At 47.8% G+C, this 13,619-nt stretch overlaps 1 protein-coding gene across 1 annotated transcript in view; it reads left to right on the forward strand.

Annotated features, from left to right (window-relative positions):
• Positions 1–11,394, forward strand: part of LOC144763326 (sodium-dependent glucose transporter 1-like) — a 191,159-nt gene extending 179,765 nt beyond the window's left edge. The window contains exon 4 of the mRNA XM_078648811.1: positions 8,416–11,394. Coding sequence (XP_078504937.1) covers positions 8,416–9,617 — 1,202 coding nt within the window. The 3' untranslated portion in view covers positions 9,618–11,394. The remainder of the gene's footprint in view (positions 1–8,415) is intronic.
• The last annotated feature ends 2,225 nt before the right edge of the window (positions 11,395–13,619 follow it).

Consider the following 13,619-nt stretch of genomic DNA (forward strand, 5'->3'; position numbering starts at 1 on the left):
TCTCTGGCAGCGGCGTCAGGCGCTGCAACGATCTCGACCTCCGTAGCGGCGGGAAACTTCTCGCACTGTCGGGGATGCGCTCCGCAAGCGAGCGATGCGACACTTTTCAAGTTCAAAAGTCACTCAAGCTTAGTTTCCAGCTTCCCAGCACAGGTACAACTTCCAGAGGCCCCACAACTGGATCAAGCACTCTAGGAAGGACAGAACTCTCTCAGCAGAGTTCAGGGAAGCTGGGGGTGAAGTCCTTTTGTTCCTGGGACTTCAAAACAGGGAGCCAGCTCTTCTCAGGCCCTTGGAGATTCCTTTCAAGACAGGGGACACAGCCTAGCAGCAAAGTCCTTCCCCTCTCATTGGCAGCAAAGCAACAGGTCAGTCCAGCAGAGCAACAGCAGGACAATCTTCCTTCTTCAGGTTCAGCTTTCTCCTTGGCAGAGGTTCCTTCTTGATTTCCCGGATGATCTAATTTTCTGTTGTCAGGGGTCCTGTACTTATACCCCTAAAGTCTTTGTTCTCTTGGTGCATGTGGGCCCTGAGCCCGGTCTGAACCAGTTCTGGGTGGATCCTGAGCACTTTGTTTTGCTGGCTGCATCTTTCCTTCCAGAGTGAGGGGCAGGGTCCTCAGCCGCCCAGCAGGGGGGTGGAGCCAGCATTGTGGAAGGCAGGCAAAGCCCTATTCAGCCCAGGTGCTAACTCCTCCCAGCACTCCAGTTGCAAATGCAGTCATTCAGCCTAGTGCTGACTCATCCAGGGGAATTCCCTCCTGGGGAATTCCCCAGCCCCTGTCACTCTCAAACCAGACAGTCAATACACAAACAGGCCCAGGCACACAGAAGGGTCAGACAAGAGAACAGCAACTTTCTAAAAGTGCTGTTCTCAAACACAGGATTTAAAAACAACCTTTCCTAAAAGATGTGTTATTAAATTCTGAGTTCAGGGATACTAGATACTTATGTCCTATCTTGTTCCTATGGGAAGAAATGCTGTTAACCACTGTAGCCAGCATCCCCCATGTTAATCTATGGCGCAAGATAGCCTTACAGTAGTGAAAAACGAAAATGGCTGCCATTCACTACCAGAGCATGTCACCTGCACTAGTACATGCTCTACCTTTTACATACACTGCACCCTGCCCAGGGGGGTACCTTGGGCCTTCCATAGGGGTGGCTGATGTGCACAAAAAGGGAAGGGTTAGGCCTGGTCAGTGGGGACACTGGCGAGGAGGACATGGCAGTTCTAAACTGCCCATAGGCACTGCAGTGGCAGGCCTGAGACACCATTTTAGAGCTACTCCTGTGGGTGGCACAATCAGTGCTGCAGGCCCACTAGTAGCATTTGTCATCACCAGCCCTGGCACACCCAGTGCACTTTACTAGGGACTTCATGGTGAAACAAATATGCCAAACATGTATATTCAATCAGAATAACAATTTACACAGAGAGCATATGCACTTTAGCACTGATCAGCAGTGGTAAAGTGTGCAGAGTCCTATTGCCAACAGCCACGGGTCAGGAAAAATAAGGGAGGAAGAAGCAAAAAGTTTGAGGATGACCCTGCAAGAAGGGCCAGTTCCAACACAACCCCCTTCCAGCCTAAAGCCAGGGTAGACCAAACGATACCTCGATGGGATTCCCTGCTTAAGGCGATAGAACACGGAAACTGGCCCACACAGCAGGGCAGTCCTGTTCTACGCCGTCCTAAACCCAGTTCAATCACTCTATCCATACTCTCAGGGTCTACCATGCCAATCCATGTGGAACCCTTCTCCTCACCTGTGGACACCACCTGTGCGGCACCTAGCCTTAATTTACTCACAGGTGTGTCCCAACAGACAGACAGCAAGCCACAGTGACCACCGCCAGTGATCAGGTATGAGACCCGGGCCTTCTGCCTCTCAGGGCTCTCAAACCCCTGTGGCGTCCGAGGGTGGGGGGGCAGTAGCCCTAGGTGCTTGGCACCCTTTGTCCGCTCCCTCTCTTGTCAGGTCAGGTCTGACACTCTGGCACTGACCCACCAGTCCCGGACCTGTATCCGGTGGCTGGACAGGAGGCTGGGGCGGGCTTCCCCACACCCGACCCTCCTCTTCCTTGGGGCTCTTTACCCTCCAACCTGGAGCGGTACACCCTTCTAGAATCGTCAGGGCATCTGTGGCAGGTATCCTGCACCATTCACCCACCAGGTCAGGGGTTCTATCCTGCAACTGGTATTCCAGGTCAGGGGGGACACCCCAGACCTGGCTCTCAAACCTAGGCTCCAAAGCCTCCAGGTCAGACAGCACCTGAACCTGGCTTCCCCACCCAGGGACTAACCCCTGCAGTGGAACACTTGCCTGGCGCACCAGGACTTCACTCACTGAGGTGCCTATACTGGTAGACAGTACCCACCTGGCCAACACAACGGTGTGGCCCAGTCCACCCCCAGGGTGAGACTCCTGCCCTCCTTCCAGGGGCAACCCTGTCCACCAAGACAACCAAGAACACAACTTTCCTACCAGTTCAGGACCTCCCTCCAGCAACTGATCTCCCAACCCAGGGTTTAACCCCTCAGGTTGTACCGGGGTCAGGGGCGAGGCCCCCTCCCTCTGCACCCCCTTCCAGAGCGCTGCACCCTCCCTACTGGAGGGGTACCCCTGGGAACCATATTGGTCAGGACACTGGTTACAGATGTCCTTCCTTCCAGGTCAGGCAAATCCTGAACCTGATCTCCCAACCCAGGGACCAAAACCTGCGGTTGTGCATTTGCCTGGCACACCAGGACTTCTGGGGACTCACATAGTACCCCCTTGAGGGTGACACACAACTCATGTGTCCTGTGACAGTCTGCCTGGCGCAGATCTCCCGACCCCTGTCCACCTGACAGTGCGGGAAGATCCCCCAGGACAGAAGTGAGGCCACCATGGTCACTCACTGGGGACTCAGCCCTTCCGACTGGTCCCTGACCCACTGGTTCTCCCACTGTGGATTCCTTCCCCCTCTCACCCCTCAGTCTGGACTTCTGTACCCTCCCAAATGGAGCGGCACTGCCAGACACCAGAACCGATGGAGGCCTGTTTACAGGCACTCCCCGTTCACCAGACACTAGGAGATCCTCCTCAAATGGCCTACAAGTACAGTCTAGGTCCCCAACCTGGTGTTCCCTTAAGGAACCCTCCAGGCCCTGAGACTGGGTTTCAGGCACCGTGAGACACACCGTCCCATACTCACTCCTTCTCCACTGAGACCGGACATGAGCCCCTACACCCCTCCCACTACACTGGGACCTAACTGGGCTACACTGAACCGCTTCCACCTCACAGGTCTGGAAGATATCTAAGCCACTCCTTTTGGGATCACTCCCCAATGCCTCTTCAGACCCTTTGGAATCCACCAAGAGGTCTGCCTCCAATGCAAGCTCTCTGGGGTCAGAGAACTCCCACTCCACCGGGTGTTGGCATAGCTCTGGAAAACAGGGACTTAAAATATGCTCTCCAACAAATGAATCACACAGCCCCCCACAGTTGTTAACCAAGCTACCCTTTGCCTCACCCTCCAGTGCCTCACACAAGTACCCCACACCACTCTCCTGAGACTGGCAAGACAGTATCTGACTGTCTCTGTCACACAACCCACACTCTTCTGGCTGGTCTTCACACACCAAGGTTTCTACCATGGGGGAACCCCTCTCCCTGTACCTCTCATCTAGAGTCAGTAGAGTGTCCCTCCCACCACTAGGAATATGGTCCCCTGTGCCAGTCCCCCAATCTACTTCAGGGACACTGCACTCCACTGGAACTACATCATAAACCTGAACCCCCCTTGTGTATGTCGACCCCCCTCCCTCAAGTCAGGCGCCACATCTCTGGGTGTTTGTACCTTTCTCTCAGCACTAGATATCATAAACATGCTGCCACCATCTGAGCTGGACTCCACCTCCAACTCAGCGAAGCTCCTTCCTTGAGCATCCCATTTTTCTTTCTGGGCTAAGGCCCACCGGATCATACCTTCCTTGTTTAGCCGGTCTAATTCTCTGTACCTTTGCTCAGCAGCAAGGAGCCACTCATCTTTCTCTTCCTCACTATCAGAGAAGTCCTCCTCCTCAGAATCATCTGCTAATGTTGCTTCCCAAATTCTGACCTCATGGGAATACAGGCATGCCTCAAGATCCCTCCTTGTGGAACCTTTCTCCACAGGCAGCCCCCTCTTCTTGCAAAAGGCTTTTATCTCCTCTTCTGTGTAGATGCACAGGTGGAAAAAGTTGACTTCCATTTTGGCAGGATTTTACAGGTGCAACACTAGCCAGAGTCTCAATATCCAAAAAATACTTTCAGGAGGACACCGGAAAAAACAAACAGTATGTGGTGGCGTAGTGGTCTGCACTCACTAGTGATGTACACCAATTACTGTGGGTCAAGTACAAATACAAGTTCAATTCCCACCGCTTGTCCACCAATGTTAGATCTGGGGGTCTCTAGTTGGCAGAGGTAGGTACCACTGTCCAAATAGGGACCCTTGCTTCTAGTCAGGGTAAGGAGATAACCCTCTGAGATAACCCCTGCTCACCCCCTAGGTAGCTTGGCACGAGCAGTCTAGGCTAACCAGAGGCAATGCGTAAAGTATTTGTACCAACACTCACAGTAACACAGTGAAAACACCACAAACTGACTCCACAACAGTTTAGAAAAATAAAGGTATTTTTAATCTAAACTACACAAGACCAAAACGACAAAAAATCCAACATACACAGTTCAAGAATATGGTTTCAAAAAGAGTTCTTAAGGTTGCGTTAGAATTCTCTACGTTGCGATAGAATTCTCTACAGATGCGTGAAAAGTTCACAGTTGCGTCACGTTTACTCACAGTACCTTTTAGTTGCAACAAAGTTCCAAAAGCAGAAGCTGGTGCGGTGGAAAACAAGCGATGCGTTGCTCCTGAGACTCTGGGGAGGCGATGCGACAGCCCCGCTGCAGCAGCGGGCGTGTTGCGACGAATCCGGTCTGTATGGGGAGGAAGGCCACTTGTGTGGATTCCGGTGCGTAGGTTCCGTAGGAAGTCTGTTCTCGCAAAGGCACGATGCGACGATCTCGTAGGGGCTGCGATGATCTCCGGGGCGACGATGCGCGGTCCAGCGGGGATCCTCTCTCTCGCAGCTCCTCGATGCGTTGATTCTGCGACGACACTCGCAGCGACGTGATGCGGTCCGCAAGCAAGCGGTGCGGCGATCTCACCCAGCGACGACAGGCTCTGCGACGATACTCGCAGCGATGTTCGATTCTCCTGCACCGGTCTGGTGCGTCCCGCAAACGAAGGATGCGACGTCTCTGGCAGCGGCGTCAGGCGCTGCAACGATCTCGACCTCCGTAGCGGCGGGAAACTTCTCGCACTGTCGGGGATGCGCTCCGCAAGCGAGCGATGCGACACTTTTCAAGTTCAAAAGTCACTCAAGCTTAGTTTCCAGCTTCCCAGCACAGGTACAACTTCCAGAGGCCCCACAACTGGATCAAGCACTCTAGGAAGGACAGAACTCTCTCAGCAGAGTTCAGGGAAGCTGGGGGTGAAGTCCTTTTGTTCCTGGGACTTCAAAACAGGGAGCCAGCTCTTCTCAGGCCCTTGGAGATTCCTTTCAAGACAGGGGACACAGCTCAGCAGCAAAGTCCTTCCCCTCTCCTTGGCAGCAAAGCAACAGGTCAGTCCAGCAGAGCAACAGCAGGACAATCTTCCTTCTTCAGGTTCAGCTTTCTCCTTGGCAGAAGTTCCTTCTTGATTTCCCGGATGATCTAATTTTCTGTTGTCAGGGGTCCTGTACTTATACCCCTAAAGTCTTTGTTCTCTTGGTGCATGTGGGCCCTGAGCCCGGTCTGAACCAGTTCTGGGTGGATCCTGAGCACTTTGTTTTGCTGGCTGCATCTTTCCTTCCAGAGTGAGGGGCAGGGTCCTCAGCCGCCCAGCAGGGGGGTGGAGCCAGCATTGTGGAAGGCAGGCACAGCCCTATTCAGCCCAGGTGCTAACTCCTCCCAGCACTCCAGTTGCAAATGCAGTCATTCAGCCTAGTGCTGACTCATCCAGGGGAATTCCCTCCTGGGGAATTCCCCAGCCCCTGTCACTCTCAAACCAGACAGTCAATACACAAACAGGCCCAGGCACACAGAAGGGTCAGACAAGAGAACAGCAACTTTCTAAAAGTGCTGTTCTCAAACACAGGATTTAAAAACAACCTTTCCTAAAAGATGTGTTATTAAATTCTGAGTTCAGGGATACTAGATACTTGTGTCCTATCTTGTTTCTATGGGAAGAAATGCTGTTAACCACTGTAGCCAGCATCCCCCATGTTAATCTATGGCGCAAGATAGCCTTACAGTATTGAAAAACGAAAATGGCTGCCATTCACTACCAGAGCATGTCACCTGCACTAGTACATGCTCTACCTTTTACATACACTGCACCCTGCCCAGGGGGGTACCTTGGGCCTTCCATAGGGGTGGCTGATGTGCACAAAAAGGGAAGGGTTAGGCCTGGTCAGTGGGGACACTGGCGAGGAGGACATGGCAGTTCTAAACTGCCCATAGGCACTGCAGTGGCAGGCCTGAGACACCATTTTAGAGCTACTCCTGTGGGTGGCACAATCAGTGCTGCAGGCCCACTAGTAGCATTTGTCATCACCAGCCCTGGCACACCCAGTGCACTTTACTAGGGACTTCATGGTGAAACAAATATGCCAAACATGTATATTCAATCAGAATAACAATTTACACAGAGAGCATATGCACTTTAGCACTGATCAGCAGTGGTAAAGTGCGCAGAGTCCTATTGCCAAGAGCCACGGGTCAGGAAAAATAAGGGAGGAAGAAGCAAAAAGTTTGAGGATGACCCTGCAAGAAGGGCCAGTTCCAACAGCTATGATTTCAGCCACTGCTTCTTGTGGGTTTTTGATGTTCCAAATGTTCCATATAATGATTCATTGCACACCCGAGTGACGGAGAAGTTAAAACAAATCGCTGGTGTCCTTTTCAGATCCCTGAATAACTTTGCGCATGCTCTTAAACAACTATATTTGTTCTTATTTTATGCTACAGTTCTTGTATTGTGATAACATTGATTCGGACAAAAAAGATTGTGCGTGCAAGTTTTTAAGCAGACAGTTCACATAACAAAAGATTGCCCTTTTACAAGGGTGAATCTGCAAGATCCAAACACCTCAAGATTATATCGGAAAGATCAATGATAATAAAATGTGGAGGTTTCCATTTTTATTGTGGACTGGACGCCTGCTACTGATGCCATTTAGGGGAATTTGTCAGGCCAAATATGGAACAATGGCTGTCCTTTGTGTAGTTGTGGAAAAGAGATTTAAAACGTTAATTTAACTATCCAGCTATGAAATATATTTGCTAGAAATCAAGTCCTATGTTTATTACTTCTAGAATAACAACTGCAAAAGAAGCTCGGTCATATATTATGGTTCCAACCATTATGAAGCGTAGCGGGATCTGAAATCCCACTACAGCTTGCATGTTTTTTGAGTTATATAAACTTTTTACGTCAAGTTTATGTCAGAATGGGAGTACTCCAAAACTTAAATGTCATGCCACATCTATTGAGTAAGATATTGGCCATGAAAGCATTAAGATGGGAGAGTTTCTACATAAGGCTGTTAGGAGCAGTCCTCCCAAAAACCTGAAGCCTTACTTGATGATTATAATCTGTGTAATAAGTATTGCCCGACAGGAGCATCATATCCTCCACAAAGAGTTAAGTAGCGTGATTCCCATTTGGTTCTTTAGACTTTTTCTTGCTAAGATCTTTTCTTGACTATTTCCATCAATGTATTCAATAAGGACCATAAACTTAGTGATACAATAGTAGATACGCATATGCGTGTTTGTAATCAAATCACTTGTAAGCCCAAGTAGCACAACTATTCTGTGTGATGCAGATTCATCATTGCGATGGAGTATGAATTCAATTCAGATATATTCATGCTATTTAATCACAAAGAAAAGGTTAGGATTCAAAAGGACACAAGGATAAACATCTCAATAGATTACATGCTCTGCAGGCTGCCTTCTGATGACTCTTTTCTCTAAAAAATAACTATAGGTCTTGGTCCACCCCCTTCTCTCGACCTTGACCATCAACCTTTCTGCCCTGAAACTCTCTATCTTGCTAGGTTGCTGTTTGGGCAAGTAACTTCAAGTTCATACTTATGTTCTATTTATTAAACGTTATTCTACTGACTAATTAAATAGTAAACAAAATGTATGTTGGCAAATACACACTTGCAAATCTTTCTCCGTGGATAGGTAGAGAGATACGTGTTTGTGTCTTTCGGCCGCCAAAAACAATAGGCCAATTTGTGGTTCAAAATATGATGGTTTGTTTGAATCGCTTTCTTGTGCCTGTCTTGGTGGTTATACTAATGGCAAATGTTTTTTTTCTTGGCAGGTGGAAACGTCGTTATATTGTACGCCTGGGGCAAGAATTCTGGTCCCCATATTCAGGCCCTTCACTTCAGTTTTGCTTTGGGTGCCGTTGTCTCCCCATTGCTTTCCAAGATGGCTCTGGACCTGATACCTTTGCAAGAGAGTGAAAGCAAGAATACAGGTGGATTCATTCACAACGGAAACATGGAGCTGTTTGGGCTCGAAATCTCAATTGGCATGTTGCCCTACATTGTAATCGGCACTTACATTTTGTTGGTTTCTTTGGTTTTGTTTATTTTATTTTTAAGAAGTATCCAGAAACGTGAGAAAATGGACGAATCAGAGGATGAGCAGCAAACTGCAGTGCACCACAACCCTCTTATATTCCTTATGTTCCTCTTCTTTTTATTCTACGTTGGTGCAGAGGTTGCCTACGGTTCTTATGTATATACTTATGCAACTACCTTCGTCCACATGGAGGAGTCAAAAGCAGCAGGGCTGAATTCCCTCTTTTGGGGCGCCTTTGCTGCAGTCCGAGGCATTGCTATCATTTTTGCAGTTTGTATGTATCCCGGCACAATGATTCTCCTCAGCGTGATAGGCTGCACGGCGTCCTCCCTTCTTATGGTGCTTTTCAATCAGAACCTCTTCGTGCTTTGGGCGGGCACTGCAGTTTATGGTGCTTCCATGGCCGCCACCTTCCCCAGTGGCATTTCCTGGGCCAAGCAATACACCACTATTGGCGGGAAATCAACCTCTCTGTTCGTCATCGGTGCATCCTTGGGAGAGATGGGCATTCCTGTCACTGTGGGATTTCTACAAGGCAAATTTGAGGAACTTCCCATACTCATGTACACAATATTGGGATGTGCTGTGATTTCAGCTATTATATTCCCAGTCGCATACAAAATAGCAACCACCACACCTGAGAGGACTGCAAAGCACATGGGAGACGACGAGGACAGGAAAGCGCTGCTGTCGGGGCCAGGGCATCACGAAGACGACGACGATGCACGAGACTGGAATGAAGTAGACTTTGAGGTGATAGAAATGAATGATACAAGCAAGAATTCAGTGATAGAGACTTCTCGGGTTATCCCAGTGGAGTCCCTGGTAAAAGCAGCAAGCCAGCCTGTAATGAAGAACTCGACTGTCAAATTGTCTCCCTTGATTTCTGGCAACTCTCCCCTGAAAGAGCTCCTCAACAGAGAGAAAAATGACTAGATGTGTGATGGATGCTCTTTGCTGTGTATTTTTCAAATGAGCCTGCTGCATCACAGCAGCTAATGATTCACTCTGGCAGATTCAAGAAGGTATGAAGGAGGCTGTGCAATACCATCAGCTTCTATTTCCACCAGCGCTGTCCAGTTTCCTGAGTCGTGGAGCTGTTACTCTGAGGCGGGATCTCCGTCTAGATTGATGGCACCCCGCTTTACAGATGGTACTTGATGTGTACTTTGCACTACATCTGACCCTGATTCGCTGACATGAGGGATCTGTCGAATCTGCTTGAGTTTTATGAGGTCTTTCAATTCGAGATCAGCTCTTCAGTCTGGTCTCAGGCCATGGGGCTCTACGTCTTCATCACGACAGGAGGCCTTTGCTCTGCATTAGGGTGACCAGATTTTCAGAACAAAAAACCCGGACAGCAATTGACATAGAAATAGGACTAAACGTTGACACCACTAACCAGTGTCAACATTTACTCCTGTTTCTGTGTCAATGGCGTTTCATATATATGCATCCACCTATATATGCATACATACACACTTAAACATCTGGACAGCCATATGGAACACATCACAGCATGGCCATGGAAGCCTTTCATTTTCTTGCTACAGAAACACACAACTCTGTAACTTGAAAATTTAAGACTTCCTCTGCCATGCTGCGGTGTGTTGTAAGGGGAGCTTTGAGATTCTGGTCTCGGGTGATGGGCTCGGCAGGGGTTGATTTCACCCCCCCCCCCTACATTGAAACCTGCTGTGCTGCCTGAATTAAGTCAGGCAGCACAGAAGACCGCCTTTTAAGCAAAACTCTGCCCATGGTGTCATGAGAGGGCCGGTGTGAGCGTGAGCCTACTAAGCACAGTGATAAATGTGCATGCTCACCTGACCGTATCTCAAAAACAGGACATTTCTCTGTTTTTGGTCACCCTGTCTTACATGAGACAAGTTGTGATTTCACCGACTGGAGCAAGCCAGCAGGTTATCAGAGTTTGCTGTCATTGCACATGACAATCCGCGGAGAGGACCAGGCCGAATGCCTCCAGAATCTGCATTTTCTTTCAATCACACTGTTAGAATGCATTGCCATTGCAGTGAACGGAAGCTTGCACTGATTTCACACCAAGGGCCTTTCCGTTCCCCTCCTCAATATCAGGCGCTACAATCGGAGACAAAAGAGAACATGTGGGACTGGATTTTGTACCTCAAGCTGCACCTTTACACTGGAATATATACACATATATTTGGGGGGGGAGGGTTCCCGAACATATGCTTACATCACAACTTTGGGTTAATCTGGATATTGATTTTGTGTGCTTTTTACATGGCTTTCATGTTGCTTTTTTTGATTTGGGCATCATGTGGATTGCATTTGATATAGTCATTGTAAATTGTGATTTATTTGACGTGGTTTCACCCTGTACACTTTTTAAGGGGAAGAACATAAATGCATAGCACAGTAGCCTGTTGTTATTTTGCTGCCCAGCATGCCATGCTTTCAAAAAGTATTCCGGCTGTGTTTGTTCAGGATCAGTTTGTTCAGGGTCAGGAACCACGTCCTTAAGTTGTTTGAGAGTATTGTCTCTAGCATAATGGCACGTGTAACTTAACATTTTATGTAGCTGGTCTTGCATCACGAAACAGAAATATAAAATGGGTTTAGGCATGGCCACCTTTAATCAGGCAAAATTAAGACTCTGAAAGTTGCTGTAAAAATGTTTTTTAAAACTGCGTTCAAAAGAGAGTAAAGGTTTTTTAAGGGACTGGGCAAGAAAGAGTTTGTATTTTTCATTATGTTTTTTAAAAGGTTTGTATACACATGTGAATACGTTTGTATGCTTTTATTGCACAAGTGCAGTGGTATCAAAACCTTTAATGATTCCCTGTGAAATACGGATTTCGTCCTGATAATGAGCCCGCAAACCGCTCTGCACAGCTTTAGCATTGTCCTAGCTACTAGGATATGTAATATCAAGGACCAAATTATGTAGAATAATGTTCTTAATTATGCCGCAAAAAATGCAGATTATGTAGCATAGTCTTTGGCAGTATTATTGTCAGCCATTTCTGACAAGCATTTTCATGACATCTACAATGTTTGCAAATTATCTGACATAACGTGTGAAATGCAGTTAATTCGTAAATCTGTGGTTAATCCTGCAGCAAAGAATGGCATACACCCTCGGACCTTCCTCACTGTCTATTGTTTTATAAACAGCTTACTCAGGAAAAGTAAACCTAAATATTCAAATGACAATTATTGCACATTCTTAGATGCAATTTGGTGGGAAAAACAGATTGTCAAGAAAATTATCAAAAATAAACTTGTAATATTAAAGATAAATAACGATCAATCTATTTAATATGGTCCTGTCTTGCCATATTGAGGGTCTGGTGACGTAGAAACCACGAGGCTTGATGTCACTAAGCCCCTTGATGGCAGTATTGGTCCATATTAAAAAGTTAGCTTATATGTATAATAGATGTGTACGTTATTGTATATTTATAGCACACAACTCCTCTGGGAGGGTATAATGGTGGTTTGTGTGCCATGGACTTTTTTCCCCTCAAAAGGGTGATTAATATCCTGTATTTCACTTCATGGACTGCAAATTTAACTGGTGCATTTACTTATGGTATCTTTCTGTGTCTAGGCTTATGGAAGTAACTTAGGCCACAATTACGAGTCTGGTGGTCCATGGACTCGTGGGGGTGCGGCGGTGGGGGTCTCCCGACTGCTCTATTACGACTAGAGCGGTTGGACCACCATAGCCCCGCTGTAGCCTCCAGGGAATTGCAGTTCCTGGGTGTTGCGTAGTGAGGACGCTGCAATATACTTGGTAGGACCGCCGCAGTCCCACCATGCATATTAAGAGTTTCCTCTCCGCTGGCAATGTCATGGAGGTTCCTCCTCTATGTGGAGTGGTGTGGCTCACTGGTTAGAGGCGGCAGACCCGGAAGCAGGGTTCTATTCCCGACGCGGCAGGGTCGAGGACCAGGGTCAGTGGACTCGATAATTCTCGCCTCGGTGCCTACTCTAACCAGGGATCACACTCGGCAACTCTGGGCATTAGCTTGCCTCATCTCCACAACGGCCCCCCACATACGCCGGGGATGCCTGGTTTCACCTTGGAGATACCCAGTAGGGACCATCTCACAGGGAAAGCCAGGACGGGTTCCCCAGCGGTCTATAGCGCAGAGATACTCCTTCGGGAGTCGATTCTATCGCTTTAGAAACCCACAATTAATTAATTAATTAATTAATTAATCAACACTGTAGCAGAGAGGAAACAAAATGGACCCTACAGGACCCCTGTGCCTCCTCCACGTGGGGACATGTTATGCATCCCCTGTGTGCATGCTTTCCAGTTTCTGCATGGCATGGACTTTTCAGTCCAGACCATGCAGAAACTGTTTTTGGTGTTACCATTGCAGTGCCCATTTTTAGAGACCCTGCTGTGGGAACGCCAAAAACCAGACGGGAGGAAACTCCTAATCTGACGGGCGGTCTGACCACGGCTTTGGCTGCCAAAATCATAATTGATCCCTTAGTAATTTAGTGACTCCGTGTAGCTCCTCTAGCTGCATTAATGAAGGCATTACTAGAGCTGTTATAAATGAAGATACTTATAGCACCGTCCACTGTGAGAGGTGAATGGTGCTGGTATAGTCAAACAGTGTTAACTCAAGCCTGAGGTTGTTGAAACCATCATCATGGTCTTCCATATTTAAGAAAGCGCCAGCTCTGGAACTTAGAGGCCTGTTTAGAGTGATCTCCAAGCTATTCCTCCTAGCTTTAGTACTTCTACTTCCACTTTTTATTTACAACTTGAGCACTTAGGGTTAGCTTCTCCAATAGTCCAAGCAGAACTGAAGCTGAGGCTTGTTCTACTTCAATTACTGTGTTTTGTGTCAGTGTCTTTAATATGTGAGATTTTCTCACTTTTGAGCTAATATGATTCCTCAAAACCTGTGTCCATTTTACTGAAAAATGTTCGTT

This window comes from Lissotriton helveticus, chromosome 6 (assembly GCF_964261635.1).
Source record: "Lissotriton helveticus chromosome 6, aLisHel1.1, whole genome shotgun sequence".
Classification (NCBI taxonomy): Eukaryota; Metazoa; Chordata; class Amphibia; order Caudata; family Salamandridae; genus Lissotriton; species Lissotriton helveticus.